This window comes from Nanorana parkeri, unplaced genomic scaffold (genome assembly GCF_000935625.1).
Source record: "Nanorana parkeri isolate BGI_ZX_2015 unplaced genomic scaffold, ASM93562v1 scaffold617, whole genome shotgun sequence".
NCBI classification, from domain to species: domain Eukaryota; kingdom Metazoa; phylum Chordata; class Amphibia; order Anura; family Dicroglossidae; genus Nanorana; species Nanorana parkeri.
Window position 1 is genome coordinate 109,320 of NW_017306885.1, and position 23,809 is coordinate 133,128.

Sequence of the window (23,809 nt, forward strand, 5' to 3'; positions counted from 1 at the left end):
ATTACTTTTTATTTTTTTATACACTAAAAAGTAATTCTAAAATCAAGTGTCCCCGGTATTAATAGCTTAATCCATCTCTGTGTGTACATGATTTTGTTGTCAGGTGTTTCTTCCTTGATAAAATCCAGGAAAAACTTTCCAGTCAGCATATGGATGAGAGTATGGAAATAGATAATGAAGCAGATGACAGTGAGGCTATGGAAGTGGATAAGAAAGAAGATGTAAACTTTTTGATGAAAGAATGCAAATTTGTGATGAAAATGAAAATGGTGGGCAGTGCTAGAAAACAGGTAATATTGCGGCACTGCAACATCTGTTACAATTATGGCTTACACATTTTTATTTAAAGCTATTGTGTAGTACTTTAAATGAATTTAAATATAGTTGTAAATGTAAGACTCCCTAATGAACATATGTAAACCAACACTGCTGGGTTTACAGGACAGATAAACAATCACAGCACCTTTAAACGTTTTTTGATTATACATCGCAGGGAACGGGGTTAATTCTTGAACCAATGGGTTTTGCAGCTACCTTCAGGTTATTGGAGACTGGTAAATCAAATATGTAGAAACAGCCCTGTATAGTCCCTTCCACTCCAATGACCGCAGCTGCCTTCCGAAGGCAACCACATTAAGATACAGGTAAACCAGGGCCCAGTTCCTGCAAAAGGTGGCCAGTGTTGCAGCCCCTATCCCTGCTTATGGGGGGTGGTTCCTGCCACCTTTTTTTTAATTTAGTGCCATTTTGGCCTCTCATAAATAGCTGAGTGGGCACCTTTCAGCCTGCACAGGCTCTCTCTGGGTATGCACCTGCCACTTTCCTTCTTCTGGCGTGTGCTGAGTTGGTCATACTCTGCTACTCCAGCTGCTGTGACTTTGCAGTACAGCACACTGTGTCACCATTACTGCCTACAGTGTCTTGGTACAAGGCACCCTCCAGCCTCTGCATTTGTGAGTACCTGGGGCTTACATCTCAGTGCAATGGGAGATCATAGATGTGAGGATGTTTGGTCAGCAGGCTCTAGGGCCACATATCCCGACAACAGTTATGAGGAATGATCTGTCCCTTCTGGGGATACATTTTATGACAGTCCTATGCCATGGTCATTTTCCCCATTGCTGTCCTCCTCAGCTCAATCCAGATAACCCTCCTTTATTGTCTTTATCTACAGAGGAGTTTACTGCTGTAATCTCTGAATTTTTGGGTAAAATGTCTAACCTTTTGAAGTCAGACCACAGGGGGCGCAATCAGGCCTCCTCAGAGTCCCTCTCTGACCTTCCTCTGTCTGCCTTTGCACTTCCAGAGGAATAAAAAGAAAGGGCTGCTTCCTGCTCTGTGGAGGCCAGGAAAAGGACCTGTCCCCTTACATCTCTCCTACGCTAAAGGACTGCTGCTGTCCCTGTGGAAGCAGTGTGTACTTGTTTACAGTTATAGGGCCATCTGCATCACCCTTGACCAATCCTGCTAAAACCTTCTCTATATATTCGCTTTTGCACCTGGTGTATGATGACTGGGATCAACCTGAAAAGTTTAGCCCACAATATCTTTTGTAAGATAAAGAATTTAAGAGTCCCTGTTAGGGATGCACTGAAAGTTCGGCCGAAAATGGTACTTTTGGCCAAAATTGCGGTGCATCTCTGGTCGTTCTCCTCCCCGCTGTGCGCTGCTTTGTGTGTGCTCTCACACAGCGCAGCATCCAGCAGGGAGGAGAGAAACTGTCACAGGAGGCTGAGGTGTGTGGGGGAGGAGAGCGCTGTGTGCAGCCAGCGTGTCACAATAGGCCGGGCTCTCCTCACACCGTCCCGCTTGGCTGTGACAGATGAGGAGATTGGCGCGGGTCGTGATGCGGCGGTGGAGTCAGCTGTCACAGTAGACCGATCTTTTCTCCCTGCTCGCTCAGCCTCCTGTGACAGCAAGCCAGGATGGAGAGCGGGTATAAGCAGTCAGCGCTCTGATCGCTGACTGCTTGTAAATAATGGAGGACAGAGTATGTTTACTGTGTCCTCAATTGTGAATGAATGGGAAGTGATCTACATCATCTCCTGTTCATTCATGATTGTGGACATGGCAAACATACTATCTCCACAAGTTATGAATGAACAAGGGTGTAATGAAGTGTACAGCGCTAAATGCCCTTCAGGAAATTAGATAACGGTAGGGATCATATGGTGTCACCTCCGTGTCAAGCAATCGTGAAACAGTAAAAGGTTAGAAAAAAATTATTTTCAGTTTCGGCCTGACGTTTATTTTATTTTCGGTTTCTGTTTTAAAATTTTCATTTTGGTGCACTTCTAATCCCTGTAGATGTCCCTGTTTTCAAATACCATGTGGACAAGACGTTGGAAGCCCTCTTTACCTTCAAAGATCCTTCTATACAGCCTGCTGTTAACCACCATGCTAATGTGTTAGATTTTAACTGTATGGTCAAAATCTATGGCTAGAAATGACAGCGACTCTCGAGCACTTTCAACAAATTTTTCTCAGGTCCACTCTTCTGCTGATTGACAGCAGGCAGAGGGTGCGAGCAATAGCCAGCCTGCTATTGAAATTTGAAATAGCCATTAGCAAGCTAGCTATTGCTCCCACCCACTGTCCGTTGTTTACATTGAGCTGCTGGCTGTGGAATCTAGCCACCAGGCAGCAGCAAAATGTAAACAGATCATTTAAAAAATGTAAATGAATGTAGTTGCTAACATTTTTTAGTATGCACAGGTCTATCAACTAACTGGCAAAAGAAAATCGAGGACATATTACGTCCTCCGTTTTGTTTTTGTGGTTTTTTTTTTCGGTTGCTTGAATCCTGGATAATGGGGAGTTTACTGTAAAAATGTAATCATAATGACCATACTATCATCCTCTGGAGTTAACGCTTGTCCTTTGCCTCTCCTACTAGACAGTGTAAAGATTAATATATTGGTAAAGCTTCATGCACTAACATTTCACTTTTTTCTTTTCTTTTTTTTAACAGAATAACTTTTCTGTTGCAATAAAACTTTTGAAAGAACTTCACCGTGAGTCTAAAACTAATGAAAACTGGTTGTTGAAATGGGTTCACAGCTACTGTAGCTACAGTCACAGCCGCAGCAAGAGCCAGAGCTGTCCTGAACAGATACTTACTATACTAAAAACAATCTCCTTACTGGGTAAGAACTGTGCTGTGTGGCTTAGTGTTTTACCAAATATATGAAGGTAGAGTTTGTGTTTTAACCTGAACTCCAGGCAGATTATTAATGATTGCATTTGCAGCTAGAATGAGTATCTAAATTTGACTTGATGCTAGCCATGTGTAATCCCCTGTGCAGCAGCACTAGGTCCCTCTCTGGTGAGTTACATACAAATGCTCTGACAAGTAACAAGCTGACAGATGGAGAAAGCAAAGAGAGACAGTGTACTCTATCACTCTGCTGATGCCCGTTCACTATTCATAGTGCCAATCATATTCCTTGAGTGTAACAGAGTGTAACGTGATGTTATCTTCCTGGCTTTTAAAATCTCAATATTGAATGAAATGAAAAGAAATGCATATCTATTTGCAGGTAAAACAGCTCTGATATATGTTAAAAAAAAAGTACAAAATTGAGCCTTCTCTGGTGCAATATTATTTGTTTAAAATCAGTAATGGTAAAACATACTCACAATGACTTGTGGATACAGAGCCTCGCATTGAAACCAGCGACACACACAGACCCAGCCATCCACATGATGTAAAAGAAAACATGATTCCTCAGACCAGGCCACCTTCTTCCATTGTTTTGTGGTACATTTCTGATGCTCACATGCCCATTATAAGCACTTTTGGCAGTGGATACGGGTCAGCCTGGGCACCCTAAACAGTCTGTGGCTAGGCAGCCTCATACGCAACAAACTGAGACGCACTGTGCATTCAGACACCTTTCTATCGGAGATGGCATTAACTTTTTCAGCAATTTGAGCTACAGTAGCTCTTCTACAGGATAGGACTAAATAGGCCTGCCTTCGCTCCCCACGTGCATCAGTGAGCCTTGATCACCCATCACACTGTTGCTGCTTCACCGGTTTTCCTTCCTTGGGCCACTTTTGGTAAGTCCTGACCGCTGCAGCCCAGGAATATCCCACAAGAGCTGCAGTTTTGGAGTTGCTGTGACGTAGTCATCTAGCCATCACAATTTGGCCCTTGTCAAAGTCACTCAAATACTTACACTTAAGGGACAAATTGTTCTTTGGCTGCCTAATATATCCTACATACTTCCAGGTGCCATTGTAAGAGATAATCAATGTTAGCTGGACTAAAGCCCCAGTTCCAGCTAGAGAAAAACAGCCCCAAAGCATGATGCTGCCACCACCATGATTCACTGTGGGTATGGTTTCTTTTGGTGATGCACAGTGTTGTTTTTGCGACAAACATACTTTTTGGAATTCTGGCCAAAAAGTTAAATCTTGGCCTCATCAGACCATAACACATTTTCCTATATATGCTTTTGTTAGACTTGATGTAGGTTTTTGCAAAATGGAGCCGGGCTTGGATGTTTTTCTTACTAAGAAGAGGCTTCCATCTTGCCACTCCACCCTACACAACAACGTTTTTTTTGTGGGGAGGGCTTTCAATAGAGTGGAAATGGATTAGTCAAATTTATTGCTGTGTCCACATTAGGGAGATTCACCCTCTATATTTTTCCTGGTCACTGTTCTCAGTAATAATGAAAATGATCATCATTTGGTCATCAGAACAGGAATATATAGGAAATCTTCTTCTGGGGACACTAGTTCTGGTGGCCCTGCTGACCATCAGGGATTTTTCTCTCTTTGAAGGGATTTCCTCTAACTTTCTGTTGTGGCTATCGGACAGAAAGTGAAGGGTAATCTTCCCAATGGGGCAAATAAAAAAGGCTGACAGGAGATATAACCCTCTCTTACTGTGTCCAAAACTAAAAATAAGTGTTTGCTTCAGTTCTTCTTTAAGTATTATTGTTGTAATGTACAAAATTGTTTTCCAATGTAACAGAGGAAACAAGTCCAGAATATGTAAACAAAAATCCATGTGCATCCAAATATCATAACATATTATTGGGAGCCACTTACAGAATCATGGGAAATGCAATATGCAAGGAGCCAGACAGTCTGGAAAGAATTGAGACATCAAAGGCTGGAAGAGTCGTACAGCTTGCAGAATCAGCAGATGAGGTACTCATCCATCTAATTAAAATTATAAAAAAATAAATAAAAATGTTTACCAAAATCTTTTTCATAATTGTTCATCAAAGGATTCAGGATCAGTTGAATCAGTAACATTAGTTTATAATGCCGCCTTCAAAAGGAATTTGGAGGCAAAAATTAAATGAAAAAAAAAAACTGTTCGCTAACCAAGTTTAACCCCTCCCACACCCATGATGCTTCATTTTTTCCATGTGTCCTAGGAGCACAGAAGCTTTTTTTCGAGAGAAGTTAAACCATTTTTCTAGAAATGTTTACTTTTATCAAGACTATTGTTACTTCATTCAAGATTATTGGTTAAGCTGCTGACTTGGGACTTTTGCGGCTATCCGAATTAGCTAACCCTCAGTGTCATCTTGAAGGCATAACCTGGACCCTACTTAACTAAGAAATGTAGGGCTAGTCTATAATGTGACCCTCAGTCCCTGAGCTGTTCTTGGGGCACCCCCCAGATACCTAATGTACTGGTTTGTTAGCTGCAGAGTGCTTTACTGGTCTTTAGGGGGAAAAATCTTCAGGTATTATCCTAATCCATAAAGACTCCTTAGGTGTATGCCTGTGGTTGGGTCGAAGCATGCCTGGAGTGTGACATGTTTACTGGTTTCTACATGGGGGCGGGGTTCCTCGACTTCGCTAATGTGCTTGTTAGCCACTGGATGCTCACCAGGTAACTGTGTTAAGTTAGGGCCATGTCCCTAAATGAACATGGCACATTTTTACAGTTAACGTGCTGGAGAATTACACTGACGCTAAACTCAGGAATTAAATCTTAAAAATGCATTCAAGTACCCTAACTATTACCAAAAATGTAGCTCATTTGTTTATCACTTGGATGTAGATCCTCAAATCAACTCTGAATTCATGCCAATACTGTCCTTCCTTATGGAGTGTGGCTACTTTTGTTTCCCATGATTTTTGTGTGTGTTGTAAAGTAGTCACCGCTCCAAGCATGCTCCTATGATGGATTACCATATTAATATAAATTAGTACACTAAATGTGAGATTGTAGTCCATCACAGGAGCAAGCTTGGAGGGCTACTTTACAACAAACAGGGACCGTGGGGAACAAAAGTAGCCACCCTCCAGAAGGAAGAACAGTATCAGTACAAATTCAGAGATGATTTAAGGATCTACAGCCGAGTGGTGCACATATAATCTATATTTTTGTTAATAGTTAAGGTACTTGAATGCATTTTTAAGATTTAACTCCCGAGTTTAGTGTCACTTTAAGTACTGCATCATACCTGTGTCACATGTGCTCTTACACTGCTTCTTCCTGCCTTTCAGCATAAAGTAGTTTCTTGCCAATGCTTTCTTTGTAAGGGTTATCTTGGTCTGTCCTTGCTGCCTCTTCATAGTGACTCAGTCAACTCCCGCTCCGTACTCCAGGTGGTTCGGCTGTGTGTGACTTTGCCTTAATGGTACCGTACAGTGGCGTAACTACCCACATAGAGCAAAAAAAAATAAACAGTCTAAAGCGCTACTACCAATTATGTTCAGAGTTTGAGTGGTGTTGAAGCCAGAATGGCTTGAGGCATACAGGATGTATGTGAGATATTCCTACGTTGGGTGTCAAAGGAGTGAAGGAGAAAAAGATAACAGTTGTAACATGGGTGATGGTACCATGTTAGAAAACGTGTAGTAACTCACCATGAGGTTTTCATGGATGTGCTGTCATCGACGTCGGGATTTGTGCAGGGGGGGTTTTGCCTGAAGGTGGTCTTACGGAATCTTGTGTGTTGATTGGAGTGCCACGGCTTGCTGACCCTGTCGGCGTGCTGGTAGGCAGCGGGGCTGGAGAGGTGACGGTCTTCCCCGCTGGTGCCGGGGGTGAGGATGTCCTGTCCGTTGGTGGATAGGGGGACGCTGATTAGGTCCCACTGGGGAAAGTGGTGATGCCGGAGAGTTGAGCCCGCAATGCGGGCTCAAGTTTCGTTAACTTTTCGTTAGACAGGCGAGTGCCGGTCTGCCCGGGGATGGTGGCCGAGGTGTCCCAGACGCAGGTCAGAAGTTCCTGTTGTCGTGGTAATGTGGCAACGCGTTTTAAAGACTACGTTTTCCTTGTCAAGCCAGTGTGGGGGAGAGGGATCTGGAGGGAGATTTTAAACGAAAGGGGCGGGGGGCGTGGTTATTTGATTCATGTGTTGTAAGATGAATTGGGGGTGTGTTCTGAAATGAATATTGGGCATGAGAGAATGGGTTTAAGAGCTGATTGGCTTCAATTATTTGGGATAAATAATCATGGAGGGTTCAATAAGGAGTGTTGTATTATATTATGGTACTGATTTCAAGTTCGTCATTGAGGCCAAATGGGGAAAGTGTATTGAGCTTATAGATCCAATAAGTTTCCTGTTTGCATAGCTCGTGGAATCTGCTGCGGGTAGGCGGTCTGGGATCTGCTCGATGACCAAAACTTGTAGAAATTTAATATTTTTCTGATGTTTGTGAAGGAAGTGGCGTGGGACACCGTGTTCGGTATTGCCTTTTTCAATGTATCTTCTGTGCTCCCCTATTCGTTTACGTAAGGGGCGGATGGTGCGGCCTATATATAGCAGGTTGCAGCGGCATCTCAGGCCGTAAACTATACAATCGTGGGCTGTGCAAGGTCACTCTCAGGCGACCTGTGAGGGGTCTCAGGTGGGCTTTGCGGGGTCACTCTCGGGTGGTCTAAAGAAATATCTAAAGACCCCCGCGCCATTCTTACTGATGATTCAGTTATGGAACATTTGCAGCTTATGCTTGTTGCATTACACTGTTGTGTTAATATTCTGCTGGACATTGTCCGTTTCGTTTCTAGAATGAGGCTTCTATCTATTAATATGTGGAAGACTCTATGGTTAAAATACTGATCTGTGTAAAATGCGATTTGCTATGCATGCCCTTGATGGAGAATGTCTTTGGAGTTCCTGCAATAACTTTATCAAAGATGTCAGTGGTGGTAAAATTACTTTTTACCACAACAAAAGAGAATTATGCCTCCCGACAGGCAAAATTTAATTATTCCTCTTAATGCCCAATTCTGTCATAAATACTGAGCTTCTAAGTCCTCCAAGCTAGCAGGAAATTCATCCTCACAATAAGGGGACGCCTCCATTTTCTGAAGTAGAAAGATATCTATTGGCCTTTGTGGATGCCTGAACAGAGTATTTCTGATGCATGGGCAAAAGACTTGATCTCCAAGGGCTGCAAGTTACTGTTTTAAGTTAGTTTTAATCTGTGCAATTACCACACTTCCTATTGTCCAATCTGCCACCCTCTTTGCGAAGACTAACAGATTTCAATGCTGCCCTGACAGAAATCCTAAGTCAATGATCTTTGCCATTGCTCCTCAACTGCAAGGCTTTAAAGTATTTTTACTTAGACCTTTTCACTGGTCTAAAAGCAAATGAGGGCACCTGTCCCATTCTGGAACTGAAAGCACCCAATGTCCTTATTTGAGGGCTAACATGGAATACAACTGGTCGATCTTAGCCTTCCTCTGCCTTTGAGACTATCTTTGGACATCAAGGTTGTGCACTTGCATGTCTCCATCTTTCCAGCAAATTATTATGATTATACAGGATTTATATAGCGCCAACAGTTTGCGCAGCGCTTTACAATATAAGGAAGACATTTAATCTCAGGAAATACTCTGTGGACAGATCATCACCTTTCAACAATTTGGCCTGGATCAACAATTGGCTTTGAGCACCATTGAGGGACAAATTTTAGCTCTTGCAATTTTGTTCCAAGGACTGATTTTGCACTTCTTTGTCAAGGTCTTTGTATAAGGTGTAGCTCACATAGTCCCACCTGTACAGCCTTCAGTGACTTCATGTGATCTCAACCTTGCTCTCTCAGCTCTTCAGAAAACACTTTTTGAACCCATCAGCGGTATCTTTGTCTATCGTAACTCATAAAGTAGCCTTCATCATTGCCATAAACTCTGCCCGGCAACTGAATAACTAAATGTGACGAGTTACTCATTTTTCACGTATACACACTCGCAGTGGGTGTACATTCCAGTGCTTTGTAGCTGTTAGCTTGCTTATTGGCGCAGTTCATTTTCTATATATTATCTGCCCGGCAACTGTCCGAGTTGGCAGCCAGCCTTGTCTTGTAAAGAACCCTTTCGTAGCCTTCACAAGAGTGAGGTTGTCCTGAAGCCCAGTGCCTTCTTTTTCCCTAAGGTGGCCTCTAATTTCCACCTTAATCAAAACATTGTTCTTCCACCCCTCTGTCCTTCTCCAGTTCATCCTAGGGGGATTATCTCTCCATTGCCCGGATGTAGTTAGAGCTGTTTTATGTCTACCTCGCAGCTTCATCTTCTCTCAGACTGAATCTCTCCTTCATTCCAGAAGGTCCCTATAAGGGACAGCCTGCTTCACACTCCACCATATCTTGGTGGTTCAAGCAGATTATTTTTCAAGCCAACAGACTTAAGTATAAGGTTCAATCTTTTCCTTATCCTCAAGGTGCACTTGAGTGCTTCCTGGACTTTTCAGCATCAAACTTCTGTTTACCAGCTTTGCAAGCCGCCACCTGGTTTTTAGTGTACTCGTTCTCCAAGTTTTACCAGCTGGCTGTTCAGGTATCTGTGGATGCAAGCTTTGGCTGTATGGTTCTGCAAGCAGCTCTTTCAGTTGCAGGCATTCTTCAGTGTTTTTCACTGTAATTTTTTCTAGGGATGTTAGGGGTTGTTGTTGCCCTCCCCTCAGTTGGAGCGCTTTGGGAAGTCTCAATGTTGCCAATTCATCTGATCCTGTGTAGTTTAATGGATAATCAAGTAAACTGGATTTTTGTATTAACTGTAAAAACCATTTCTTGGGTTTCATTAAGGGACATGAGTTCCACCTCTCTGTGACTATGACATACTCTTAATACGGCTTTTCCCCAAAAAATTAAAGCATTGTGTGAGTGGGAGGGGTTATTGTTGGCTTGGCTTTGTTTTGGCTGTTAGTGTCCAATTCCTACTAAAAGTGGCGGTATAGCTCATTGATCCTGATTCATGTGAGCATGTGTCCCGATATGAATTCCAAGAAAAGGATTTTGTGGGGAGTAGAAAAAATCCTGCTTTTATTAACACTAGTGAATTTCTGCATTATTATAAACTGTTGATTGCAGGTAGCAGCGGGACTGTATAGGAAGTCCCTTCATTACTTAAAATGTGCAGCCAGAAAAGCTTCAGAAGAGGAACAGTCATGCTCGAAGGAAAACACTGACCGCAAAGGAGTCATTAAAGCTTACATGACCTTGGTGGACTTTTGTGACGCACATCTCCGGAAAGTAGAAGACAACTCATCAGGTATCACCTTGTGTATATACAGGGGTGGGCAGAGACTGTACTGCAGACCTAGTACTGCCTTCTTTTAAGAGTGTTGGTAGAGATAAGATCCCCAGCAACAATATGTATTCACATAAGCTAAGCAATGCTTATTTTACCAGGCTTGACACACACATTGTTGGGCTTTTACTGTATTTACAAGAATTATTTTGGGATTTTCCCTTGATGATTGGAATGTTGTAAACATCTTTCTTTTTATTTGCCTGCAGCATTATGAGTATTATGTGACATTAAGACCTCATTCACACCTAAGCCTGATTGTAGCCAGACAGTTTAGAGGGTTTTTTTGTTTGGATGTTTTTATGCACAGCTTTAAGTACAGGAGCAGAATCAAACATTTTTGCTTCCATGGATTTGTAAGTCTGAGCTTGTTTTTCAGATACTATTGGACCTAAAACACACAATACTGCCCCAAAAGTTTATGGGGCCAAGTTTTAATACTGCATATTATATTTCATAGTCTTAGAAATCAATTATCCTTACTTAAACGTTGCCTAAATTGTTCTCTGCCTGTTTTATAGTATTGAATGCACAGGACCTGAAACAGTTTCCTGAAATCATTGTGGAAAAAATGATTAGAGCATTAAAATTAGAGTCTGAAGAAGCACGGCTAAAATTTCCAAGATTGCTTCAAATTATTGAATTGTATCCCTCTGAAACTTTGGACTTGATGACTAGAGAGGTAAGTTTGAAGTATTCTTAATAACACACCTGACAAGCGGTGTCTTTTTCCCCCCCCCCTTTTAGAATTTCTATAGATGTCTTTAACTGGCATTATAGTTTACTCTGTATATGCTGTATTCTTTTATGCAAGTGCTTCTGTTCAATATACTGTATAGACTTGTCAAACTACAATGGCTGTGTTATTTTAAAGTTGAAATTAGCATTACCTTTACCTCATTCCAGGTCAGTTCAGTTGCATGCTGGCAATTTATTGGCTGGATCAGTCAGATGATGGCGATGCTTGACAAGAAGGAAGCTATTGCGGTGCATTTTATAATAGAAGAAATTGCTGACCATTACCCCCAGGCTCTTGTGTACCCCTTTATGATTAGTGGGGACAACTATAGCTTTGCGGGCACAGTGGATGGGCACAGAAATAAAGATTTTGTGGAAAGGTAAATGTACACAAGTATTTTGTTTGTGACCTCAATAATATATGTGCGCACAGATCAAATTCAATGCAATTGCTATGACTTAATTAGTGGTCTGGTGTCCCTAAATTGCATGCACAGATTCCAATAGCTTGGTGGTTGCAGCACAGGACAGAGCCATTGTATGTTTGTTCTAGGAAAAGGGACAGCCAGACAGCAGCAGGTAGTTTCAGGAAGTCAGCAAAAGCAGTCTCTGTATTTCGGTCATTGCAAGTTTCTTTTAAAGGGAAAGAAGGGTGTGTTTCAGTGAGGACATATATCCTTTCTAATAAAACATTTCTGGTGCTTTTTTTTTTTTTAAAGAATTCAAAACAAGTTGGATAAAAATGGATTAGGTGGAGAATTCATCAAGGCTCTGGAGCAACTGTCTAATCCTGTTTTGATATTAAAGGTAAATGATTATCTATAACTGCTTGACTTGAGAAGAATGCACAGAGACTGCCTTTTGGCTAAAGTTACCTCAAAGCTTACATAGTGGTCAATGGAGATCATGGTAGCTGTAAATTATACTGCATTAATTACCTGTGCACTCAGGTCTGTTTACCTTTGCCTGATCGAAACCTAATGTAGCATCTTTTATTCTAGTGTAATACCCGGTAAATGCATCATTTCTTCTGTTATGGCAAGCTCTGCAATTCCAGTGCCATCAATTAAAACTTCCATCAACTATATCTTATTATTAGAGGTGTACCGAAATGGAATTTTCAGACCAAAACCATTACTTTACTGTTGCGTGCTCTGGGGTAATATCAGGGGTCTAAACAGACCCATGGCATTTCCCTTTTGAAATAGAAAAAGAGATTGAGGACACAGAGCCATCAATCTCTTTTTCTGCAGCCCCTGTTAATTACCTCTATACTGAATGCTCCTTTCCATTCATAAACTGTAGATATAGTAAGAGTTACTATGGCCACAATCATGAATGAACAGGAAGTGATGTAGAGCACTTCCTGTCTATTCATAATTGGCAACACATTAAACATACTATTGTGGATAACAATAACACAGAACATTTGACCTATATAGCATATATAATCCCCATAACGTGCTCCCCCACTAATCAAATAATAAAATCCATGTGTAAATTTCAACATATTAGATCATTAAATACATCCCACCTTCAAAATACATGGGCATAAATATATATATTTTTTTAAAACGTGTAAAAAGGAAAATCTATCAAATAAATACAATGTGACTCAGAGTTCCTTTAAATAACCCCAGTAGTAATGAGTGCTCTAGTGATAAAAACAAGCCCGTTTTTTCTGCAGAATCACTTTCAACTGTGTGTGATTAATCTTCCAGACAGCTCACTCACCAGAGGTTGTTGGTCATTTGAAATAAAATGAACAAATAGCACTTACTCTTTGAGCTGTGGAGTTGTGGCCACTTTGAAAGAAGTTTAGTGTGAGAAAGCCAAATATCTGGAGATCTGTGTCTGTGCAACCATTATTAAGTTACATCGGTGGAGAGGAACAACTACTAGTGCCGGTTCTAAACTGGATAGAGGGAGAAAATGTATGTGGGTACTACTTATCTGGCAGCTGACTCCTCCCCTGCATCGTTGGATTGGCTTCCTGTGACAGCTGATAGCTGTCTCCTTCCCTGATCTGCCTATTACAGAAGGCCGAGTGGGACGTGCGGGAGAAGAGCTCAGCCTCATGTGACACCACCGCTGATATCTCTCTCCTCCCTGCCCCGCTCATCCTGACAGTTTCTCTCACTGCTGAGCACTGCTCTGTGTGACAGGGGACACAGAGCAGCACCCATCGGGGAGGAGAGAAACTAGGAATGCACTGCATTTTCGGCCAAAAAAGATACTTTCAGCATTTTGCCCACACTACCATTTTCGGTGGTCAAAATTTCGGTGCACCCTTACTTATTATTACTCTCCCCCATCATTCTCCTTTACAGTGATTGTAGTCCACTACCAACATATTTTGGACCCTCTGATTTATGGATAACATTTTGCCCCCCCATTGTAATCAAATTAATGAATGTGTTCATTTTATAATTATTTTAACTACTCTCCGCCCGCCCGTTGTAAATAACGGACAGACAGCAACTCCCTCCAGCAGGGCACTGTAAAAATGGCATTTTGTTTTTTGCTCACGCGAGCCCCCTAGGTCTCACCCGCGAGCAGAAAACACTGCTACTTGTAAACAGCCATTAACGGCTGTTACATACAAACGGTTGGGCGTCTCTATAGCTGTCTGATCGCTTGTACGGTGTCCAGCAGTGTGTGCCCTCATCTTTCAGAGATGCCCCCCTCCGCTGCCGTTACCGACTATACCGGGCTCTGCTGTCCTTCTACGGGACCGGCCCGGCCGCTCTTAACATGAAGACCGAAGGGAGATCAGCACTCTTCCACCTGCTGATCTCCACTCCAATCTCTGAATGCGGAAGTGGTGTGGATTACATCACTTCAGCATTCAGCTGTCAGTCCTCTGGCTGCTATAGCCAGAGAAGAAGCTGGTGAAGCAGATCTCTGCTTCATCAGCTTCTTTGGGGGCCCCCAGGTGACATTAGGGGTCTTAGATAAAAAAAGACCTATCAGTGTACCTGTACTATCACATAAGGGGGGTTGTTAGCCCCTAAGTAATAGCAATAACATTACTTGTAAAAAAAAAAGTTAAAAAAACCCCCCCAAACACTCATAAATACACATCTGGTGCGCCAACGCTCGAAAACGACAATTGCGCCGCACATGTTACATATCACTGTGAACGTCGGAGTGAGAGCGATAATTCTAGGGCCATCAATCACTCATAACACTAAACTGATGAGCGGTAGTTTTTTGCAGTTTCACAGGCACAAGCAATGTCAAGGCTTGACATGTTTGGTGTCTATTTACCTGACCTGACCATGTCTTTTATATTTTACCAAAAAATAATTCATAATTTGTCCTTAATATAGTAAAAAAATAAAAACAGTACAGTGTTGCATGACTGAATAAATGTCAGTCAAAGTACCGCATCGCTGAATACTGAAAAATGGCCTGGACCGGTAGGGGGTTTAACACCCCGGCCATCAAGTGGTTAATGCCAACATTTTCACAGTGTGCTACATCATATGAATTGGCTTGACCACGTATTTATGGTATGTTTTCATTTCTAATTTGCCGTCAATAAAAAAAGCATTCATGTTTCTGTAGTAAGGCATTAGGAATCCATGACCTGTGGATGATTGTCTTGTGTTAGTTATTGCCATTAGTCTCATGTTAGCTATTGGGAATTGGTACAGGTATTGGGAATTTGTATTTAAGTTGCAGTTAACACTGGTCTGTTTCAGGCCTTTAAACATGTCTCCCTTTGATCCTATTGTTTCCTTTCCTATTATTGTATTCACACATGATAGTATGTATACATGAAATGTGGGTGACTAACTGATTGTATTTACATTAAGGACTGGAAAAGTGACGTTTTCATTGAACTGTCTAAAGTAAAGCCAGACAAAAGTAAAATTAAGAAGTTGTATAAGGAGATGCATTCAGTTTTGTGCAACGCGAATGACCCCTTCTTTGGGTCATTCAGAAAGAGGTTTGCAGAGGTAGGTTATTTGTTGTGAAATAAATGGGTATTGACTGTGTACTTTGAGCCGTTTCAAGGCTGCTTTGCCTGGGGGAAAGGTACTGTCAGGGAAATCTCACCACCAGGATCCTTAAGGAAACAGTGGGTTATTCCTTGCAAGAACTATCCAAAACTAAAAATATTAAAGTAGAAAAATGTCTTTACTTTTAGTAACTATACTTAAAATAGTAATGTGGTAAATCGTGATCTCAACTCAGAATAAAGGTTCACTGATTCAATAAAAAAATACAAATTGCAGATTTCACTTTATATTATAATGGGAATGAAGAGTTCCAGTGTATTATGGATACATTTTCTAATATACAGTATAAATAAGACTATTTTATCAACGTTTCTACAGGTATCATTGCCGGAAATGATTACAATGTTTACCACTATTTTATATAAATTAGCATGTTATTGTGCACGCTTTATACTGAAGCCCCAGTTGTGGTGAGAAAAAAAAAATATTAATCCAGGTCTAAAGATCGTGCAAAAATATTTATGCATGTTATTTTATACAATAGACTAAACCGTAAGCATGGCCCTACTTGTTACAGGAGGAGACATAAAATAAATGTGCAGGCCGTTCGTGATTAATCATGTGTCTTTGCAGAAATATGCAAAGGAAATTGAAAAATTGTGTGGAAAAGATGGATCCCAGCTTGTTACTATGAAAGCTGAAGATTTCAATAAAAAGTTTTCTTCAAACTTGTCAAAAATTCAAGAACCGCCAAATGAACCAGGAAACCTAAAAGAATATTCTCCATGGATGAGCAATTTCAAGCCAGAGTTTTCCAGAAGTGAATTAGAGATTCCTGGTCAGTATATATTTTTACATTGTGTAACCTTTATTGAGTATAACACGTTAAACATGTTATAGAGAAGGGTTTCACTTGTTGTATAGAAGAGTAGACTGCTCATTGTCTTCCATAACAACCAGAAAAATGTATTATTGGGGTAAATCTGTTGTTGTAATGTGTAGATTGCAAACCAGCAGTTGACTTAGATGTGTGTGCCAGCTGGTCTACAGAGCTGCACCTTTTAATTATGAATTATGGTCACTAGGCAGGGGAGTTGCTGCCTGATACGCCTGCTGTGAATTAACTCTTAAATCACCAAGTGAAGATGTGTGCAGAAGAGCTCCCAATGTCACTGATGCAGACCACAGGAAAGAGACATGGCATGCTTTGTAAGGAACTGAGAGCCAGGCAAGAATAACAAATAATAGGTTATAAATAAATCCTTAGGAAAAGGAAATCATTTTTATTAGCGATGCACCGAAATTTTTGCCACCAAAACATATCGTCCGAAAATGGCACTTTTGGCAAAATGCCGAAAGTGCCATTTTCTGGGGGGGCTGAAATAGTGCTGCATCCCTGCTTTCCTCCCCACTGGGCACTGCTCTGTGTCCCAGCAGGGAGGAGAGAAACTGTCACAGGAGGCCCAGGGGTGCGGGGGGAGGAGAGCGCTGTGAGTGGCCGGCGTCTCTCCTCCCCGCACCGCTCAGCCTCCTGTGACAGGTCAGGGGAGCGGCGGTGTGGGGGCACAGACAGCTGTCATTGCTGTCACAGGAGGCTGAGCTCTCCTCCCGCACCACCCAGCCTCCTGTGACAGCCAAAAAAAACAGTTTCGGTTTCGGCCTGATATTTTTTCACATTTCGGTTTTGAAATTTTCATTTCAGTGCACTTCTAATTTTTATAGCTTAAAACCCTAGTTATGAGTGTATTTATAACAGAGAGTAGGTATCTATATCCATTCTTGGTAGATATCCATTGGTGAGAGATTCAAGATCTCTGCTGTGTCCTTCAGTGAACAGAAGAGAAATGTAATGCCTGTGATCATGCTCTTGGTACCGCTTTTCCACAAAACTAAGACATGCTGAAAGTAGGAGGGGTTATACCAGGTTGGCCATTATTTTTTTTTGCTAGTCCAAATACTCCTGTAGGTGATAGTATAACCCATTAGTCTGTGAATTAGTGTGTGCCTCAATGAACTCCAAGAAATATAAGTTCAGTAAGGACAAAATCCAATTTTTAAGAAGTCAGATGTGACAACATACATATTTCTCTCAGCCCAAGTTTTCTTGAAACTTGAAAATGAGCCTCTGTGGATAGTAATATGTGACCTACCATTGCTGATTTGTTTTTAAAGTAGCCAACTCTGGGGCTGTCATCCTAATCGCACCTTGTGAATTACAGGTCCATGGCTTAATGTGTATTATTAAGATGAATCCCCCTCAGTCTATACCTTTAAAAGCTAGTCATTTTATAGTGGCTTTCATATTTCTCTCCTAATAGGTCATCTCTAAGTGTGTTAAAAAGAATCAAAGAAATTAGTGATTCTTTGTCAGCCTGATTTCTTCACTCAAAAAAATATTATATGATGTTCCTTTTTAAATCCTTTTTTCATGTATATACCTTTTCTTTGTCACGTGTTTTTGTAGGCCAGTATAATGGAAGAAGCAATCCTCTGCCTGAGTATCATGTAAAGATTTCTGGATTTGATGAAAGGGTATGCATTCTTGTTGTGTAGGTCTCAAATATTTTATAAGGCACACTACAATTACATAAATATCATAGTGGCATGTAGTGGAGACAGCTTAAAGCAATTTATATTAATAAATATGCACACCCTAATAAGAGCTAAGACTAGATAAAGAGATTACCGTATAAGCCCCATTATAGGTCCATAGACAAACAATAACAATGCTAACACACCCATATAGTGTTTTTCAATAAATTGTATTGTGCAGAGTTTAACACGGATAACATACATCATAATACAATCCACCACCACTGTCAGTCTGAGGCCACTATACAAAAAGAAACTTGTGTAAGCAGTACATGTAATGCATACAATTAATGGAGTGGCTGGACGGTACAAGGATCAGAGTACATGCAGTAACAAAGAAGCAATACATTAGCAGATAGTAAGGAGGAGTCCTGGTGTAGTTTGAGTTGGAAGGAGGTAGAGGTCCTTCCACCTTATTCATATAATTTTATTTGGATACAATACTCCTTTTTTTTTTTTTTTTTTGTAAGGTTAAAGTTATGAGCTCCATCAGAAAACCCAAGCGTATTGTTATCCGAGGAAATGATGAGCGGGACTATCCGTTTCTGGTGAAAGGCGGTGAAGACCTACGCCAGGACCAGCGCATTGAGCAGCTCTTTGACATCATGAATATCATCCTCTCCCAGGACGCAGCTTGCAGCCAGAGATATGTGCAGATAAAGACATACCAAGTGATACCCATGACCACACGGTATAAGTTCATGTCTCCTCTGTTTTCCTTAGTTTGTAATTTAGATGTGTTTATTCTCATGTATTATAAAATAGTTTCTTAAATTACAGCAAAATCACAAATAGATATTTCCCTTTTCTTTAGAATTGGAATGATTGAGTGGCTGGAGAACACATGCACTTTAAAAGACTTTATTTTAAGAGCAATGACTGAAAATGAAAAGAAGGACTTCACTGGGTATTTATTTTTTATTATGAGTGTTGTAAACCAGATTAATTTACAGTATAACACAGTAGAGATGTTTACTATTAAAGCCTTGCCTTGTAATATAAACCAAATTCATGTGGTCTGTTCACAACACTGCATGAGCACAACTTATTAGCTTTACATAAAAGATTGACGCATTCAGTGTATTCAGACCCCCTTCACTTTTTTTATATTGAGTTATGTTGCCCCCTGATACTGCAGTTGTTTAAAATTCTTTTTTTTCCTTAATCTACATAATGACAAAGTGATAACAGAATTTTAGAAATGTCTGTGAATTTATTATAAAGAAAAAATTGAAATATGAAATTAGCACATTTCCCCATTACAGGAGATCCCACCACAAAAACAATCTTGCAACTATATTGTTATATATAAAACATATAATTTATTAAACACATGCAAAAACTTAATCCTTAAAACATATGGCACACATGTATATTGCACATAATTCACACTCGGTTATTGCTAGTGGAAATGATTCTAATGTGGACTCCTCAAAATCATTTGTATGAACTTCTTAAGAGAAGACTATTTTGCAGATTTTTTAATATCCGTATAGTGCAAACTGGGCAGATTCTCTGTGATAACCAATCTGTGTTGGGCACATGGAATGGCCGATAAACTCATGGTATCGATACTTTCTGAAATGTCAAACTCCAGTGCAAATCGCGTATTCATGAACGTCAGATATATAGAGAGAGTAGCTCAGTGAGCAGGATAAGCATCAAATGACACCTGCCGTGCCAATTCAAACCTGAATTCAGAAGCTGCAGGTACGGCCGTACAGGTGGCGGTGAGTATACGTATACTTGGCTGGTACTCTCGATACCATTGATTCCTTCAATGCCTTCCAAGGGTGTCACACACGATTGAGGTGTCGGCAAGTGTCCAAGCCGTAGCTCCTGGTATCACCTCACTATAGGTGAGAGGGACATCCACAACGCCAAGGTGAATAGCAATCACAAGGCTAAATCCTTAACACGTTTCTTCCCAACGGGGCTTCGTCAGAAGGGTGTAGTGTGCTTATACTCCCAACCAAACGGTTTAAATCCTAATCAGGATATTCCGATCACATCTGTTAATTGCGTTCCACTTGATTTCTAGGAACGGAGATAGTGGCAATGACAAGGTAGCAAATATGTAACTCCCTCCGTCTCACAGTTTGCAAAATCGCCTACTACGAATTGTTTGTCCTCTAGGGGTAATTATCTGTGGTCCCACATGGATAAACCCAAAAAATTTGCATTTCTGGCATTGGTAAGTTCCAGGGTTTCAACAACACCTCAGTTTCCTATTTCTATTAAATTCACTTTTCACTAGTTTATCTTTTAAAGACAAACATCTGCGGTATGTCACAGATGGTTTTCGATGTATAAACTTAGATATCCTAGAGCAATGCCAATGTTTAGTTAGGATATCGGAAATGGCATGATGCTGACTATTGTAGGTGAGAACCAATCTAACCTGATCAGCTCTTCCATTATTCTTTTTCTTATCAAATTTCGGTTTCACCATAACATGATTTTCTTTTGCCCTCTTATAGGCTTTAGTAAAAAATAATTATTGGAGTATCCCCTCAATTGTAACCTTTGTGTAAGGTTAGTGGCTTCCACCTCAAAGTCAGCATCTAACAAGCAATTTAGTTGTATCAAATATTGCCCATAAGGAACACTATTTTTCAAACTGATGGGATGAGCACTGCTGGCCTCCAAAATGGAGTTTCCAGCAGTGCAAATATCATGCACCTAAGTATTTAGACCCTTTACGCAGTACTTTGTTGAAGCACCTTTGGCAGCAATTACAGCCTCGAGTCTTTTTGGGTATGACGCAACAAGCTTTGCACACCTGGATTAGGGGATTTTCTGCCATTCTTTGCAAATCCTCTCAAGCTCATGTCCGTTCTGAGGTCCTGAGCACTGTGGAACAAGTTTTCATTGAGTATATCTCTGTACTTTGCTCTATTCAGCTTTCCTTCAACCGTGACCAGCCTCCCAGTCCCTGCGTCTGAAAAACACCCCCATTGCATGATGCCGCCACCATGCATCACTGTTGGGATGGTATTGGGCAGGTGATGAGTGTTGCCTGGTTTCCTCCAGACATAACATTTAGAATTGAGGCCAAATAGTTCAAACTTGGTTTCATCAGACCAGAAAATCTTGTTCCTCACAGTCTGAGTTTTTTGCAAACATGAAGGCCAGATCAGTGGAGGGCTGCAGTGATGGTTGTCCTTCTGGAACTTTGTCCCATCTCCACACAGGATCTCTGGAGCTCAGTCAGAGTGACCATCGGGTTCTTGGTCACCTCTCTTACTAAGGCCCTTCTCCCCTGATTGCTCAGTTTGGCCAGTTGATCAGCTCTCGGAAGAGTCCTGGTTGTGCCAAACATTTTCCATTTGAGAATTATGGAGGCCACTGTGTTCTTGGGACTCTTCAGTGCAGCAGAATTTTTTCATAGCCTTCCCCAGATCTGTGCCTTGCAATAATCCTGTCTCTGAGCTCTGTAGGCAGTTCCTTTTGACCTCATGGCTTTTGCTCTGATACAGTATGCATTGTCAGTTGTGAGACCTTCTATAGATCAAATCATGTCCAATTAATTTAATTTACCACAGGTGGACTCCAATCAAGGTGTAGAAACATTTCAGCAACGATCAAGAGAAATGGGAGGCACTTGAGCTAAATTTCAAGTGTTGTTGCTTATGCCAATGTGATATTTCAGTTTTTTCTTTTTAATTCACAGTCATTTCTAAAATTCTGTCTGTGCCATAACCAAATGGAAAAAAGTGAAGGTGGTCTGAATACTCTATATGTATACTACCTTTGCTAAACTGTGATTGTGGAATGAAGAGATTCTGAAGGGGAAGAACACTCATCGGGGTACACAGCAAAGCTCTGGGTGTATAAGTCCTGCCTCTAGGTACTGGAACAAAAGATATACCTCTATAATTAATTAAAATGTTTACTGTAAATGACCTATGTACTCTTATCATGAATATCTTTTCTTGTACTAAGCACTCCCAGTGCATACAGATAGAATAATTTCCCCCCTCATTTTTTGTAATGAGTGACAGGAAGCAATGATCTCTTCAAAAGGGACACAGAAATCCCTTTTAGTTCAGTTGAGTGTGGAAGTTTAAGAAGCAGTAAGTATAAATTGCTCTCTGTGTCTCCATTGGGGATATTTTCTGTCAAATCCTGTCCAGAGACACTGTGATGAAAATCTCCCCAACAGGTATAAAGACAGAAATGAAAATCTAAATCTATAAAGCTTCTAAATTCTATTCAAAACTGAAAAAAGTTGTGCGTGTAGTTCTAGATTAGAACAGCTAAAACTTAACTATTTCAGGGCTATCACAGATGTTGTTATTTCACTGCAGAAAGTGTAACCCAGAAGCACATTACAGAGCCTGGCTGGACAAGAAGGACAAAGATGGCAGCCCACTGCAACACTGTAATACATACAAGTAAGTAACTAGATCATTTCTTTTTTAATATTTTTATCTGCTAATCATTACTTTACACTGGATTTGTGAAGCAACACGTCCTAATTTCTGCTTGTTTTACAGAAATGCTAATAATTCCTCCACAGTGAAGTCTTTCAGGGAAAGAGAAGCTCTTGTTCCTGGAGACCTGTTACGGTGAGTAGACCGTGCTTCAGCTGCAGTTTGGGGTGGGCTATAAAGTTGGGTTTTTGTTCTCCTATACTGTATTGAACTCTCACATGTATTTATTATAAATCATATACACTGATGGATTACCCTAAATAAATGTGTAATTAATATGGCTTACATTTTATTTCAAAAGCTTATTTTGTTGTGTGGATCCAGACAAACAGAGGAGGGCATATATACATGGATTGTCAGGGAGTCTATATAAAATCTTCTTTCTGTATTTCAGACGGGCCTTTGTAAAGATGAGCACGACTCCTGAAGCTTTTCTTACCCTGCGCTCCCACTTTGCCCGCTCACATGCTTTGCTGTGCATCAGTCACTGGATACTTGGCATAGGAGATCGCCACCTGAGCAATTTCATGGTCAATATGGAGACTGGGGGAATGATTGGCATTGACTTTGGTCATGCTTTTGGTACTGCTACGCAGGTAATAGAAAACCTAACTAGCAAACTTGATATCGAATCTTCTACATTAGAACTGTATTCACGTTCCACTTGTATTTAGACCGGAACCTCCGGTAATTACTATTCTTAGGAGCATTATTGTGTAACCACTAGTTCCTAATTCCTTGGAGGTTTCTGAGTGGCCTTTTGATAGCCAATGTCTAGCTATGACAACAATATACAGATACAGTTTTAGGACTGACCACAAAGTCCATTATATTACATATGTAATGTTGTGAGTTTAATAAGTGCGTTTGCAGCTCTATAAATGGAGAAAGAAAACCGAATAATAAATAGTTTAGCCGGACATTAACCCTTTCCCTGCCACCGACGTAAGGCATATGACGGAGAAAAACTGTTCCCAGACTGCCAGGTCAGTATGCCTTACGTCGGTGGCATTTATCGTTCTGCTATAAGCTCATGGTCGCTTTAGCGACCATGAACTTATGTCTGAGCAGTTCCCCTTTAAAATAATAGCTATCAGCGAGAGGAGTCGCTGTCATCCTGTCAGTTTCAGGATGACAGCTGCTGTGTGCGTAGCTGAGTGGAGGATAGGTAAATATCAGTGATATTTATCGATCCTCTGTGTGCAGAGCAAACACTAGAGTGATCATCTGATCACTCCAATGTTTGTAAATAATGGGGGACACCCAGTTATGAATGAACAGGAAGTGCTTTACATCACTTCCTGTTCATTCATGAATTTCTCAGTGGGGAGAAGCGCTCACTACAGAGGCTTCTCCCTATTCAGAAACTGGCTAATAGTAAATGTTTTACTATCAATAGTTTCTGAAAGAATGGGACGGCTCTGTACTGAGTGCTCTCCATTCATTTAGAACAGAGGCTGCAGGAAAAGAAATTGAAAAATGGAAGACTGTGTCCTCCATTTCTATTTCAAAAGGGAAATGTCAGGGGTGTCTTCGAAAAACCCCATCCGCCCCCCCCC

General features: G+C 40.9%; 1 protein-coding gene across 1 annotated transcript in view; it reads left to right on the plus strand.

Annotated features, from left to right (window-relative positions):
- The window catches only part of PRKDC (protein kinase, DNA-activated, catalytic polypeptide), a 130,133-nt gene that overhangs the window by 98,839 nt on the left and 7,485 nt on the right, over positions 1-23,809 (plus strand). The window contains exons 67-81 of the mRNA XM_018562961.1: positions 104-290; positions 2,972-3,146; positions 4,985-5,163; positions 10,297-10,477; positions 11,038-11,198; positions 11,423-11,634; positions 11,974-12,061; positions 15,076-15,219; positions 15,856-16,060; positions 17,687-17,754; positions 18,285-18,505; positions 18,629-18,721; positions 22,125-22,211; positions 22,314-22,385; positions 22,645-22,846. Of these exons, the coding sequence (XP_018418463.1) occupies positions 104-290; positions 2,972-3,146; positions 4,985-5,163; positions 10,297-10,477; positions 11,038-11,198; positions 11,423-11,634; positions 11,974-12,061; positions 15,076-15,219; positions 15,856-16,060; positions 17,687-17,754; positions 18,285-18,505; positions 18,629-18,721; positions 22,125-22,211; positions 22,314-22,385; positions 22,645-22,846 (2,275 nt within the window). The remainder of the gene's footprint in view (positions 1-103; positions 291-2,971; positions 3,147-4,984; positions 5,164-10,296; positions 10,478-11,037; positions 11,199-11,422; positions 11,635-11,973; positions 12,062-15,075; positions 15,220-15,855; positions 16,061-17,686; positions 17,755-18,284; positions 18,506-18,628; positions 18,722-22,124; positions 22,212-22,313; positions 22,386-22,644; positions 22,847-23,809) is intronic.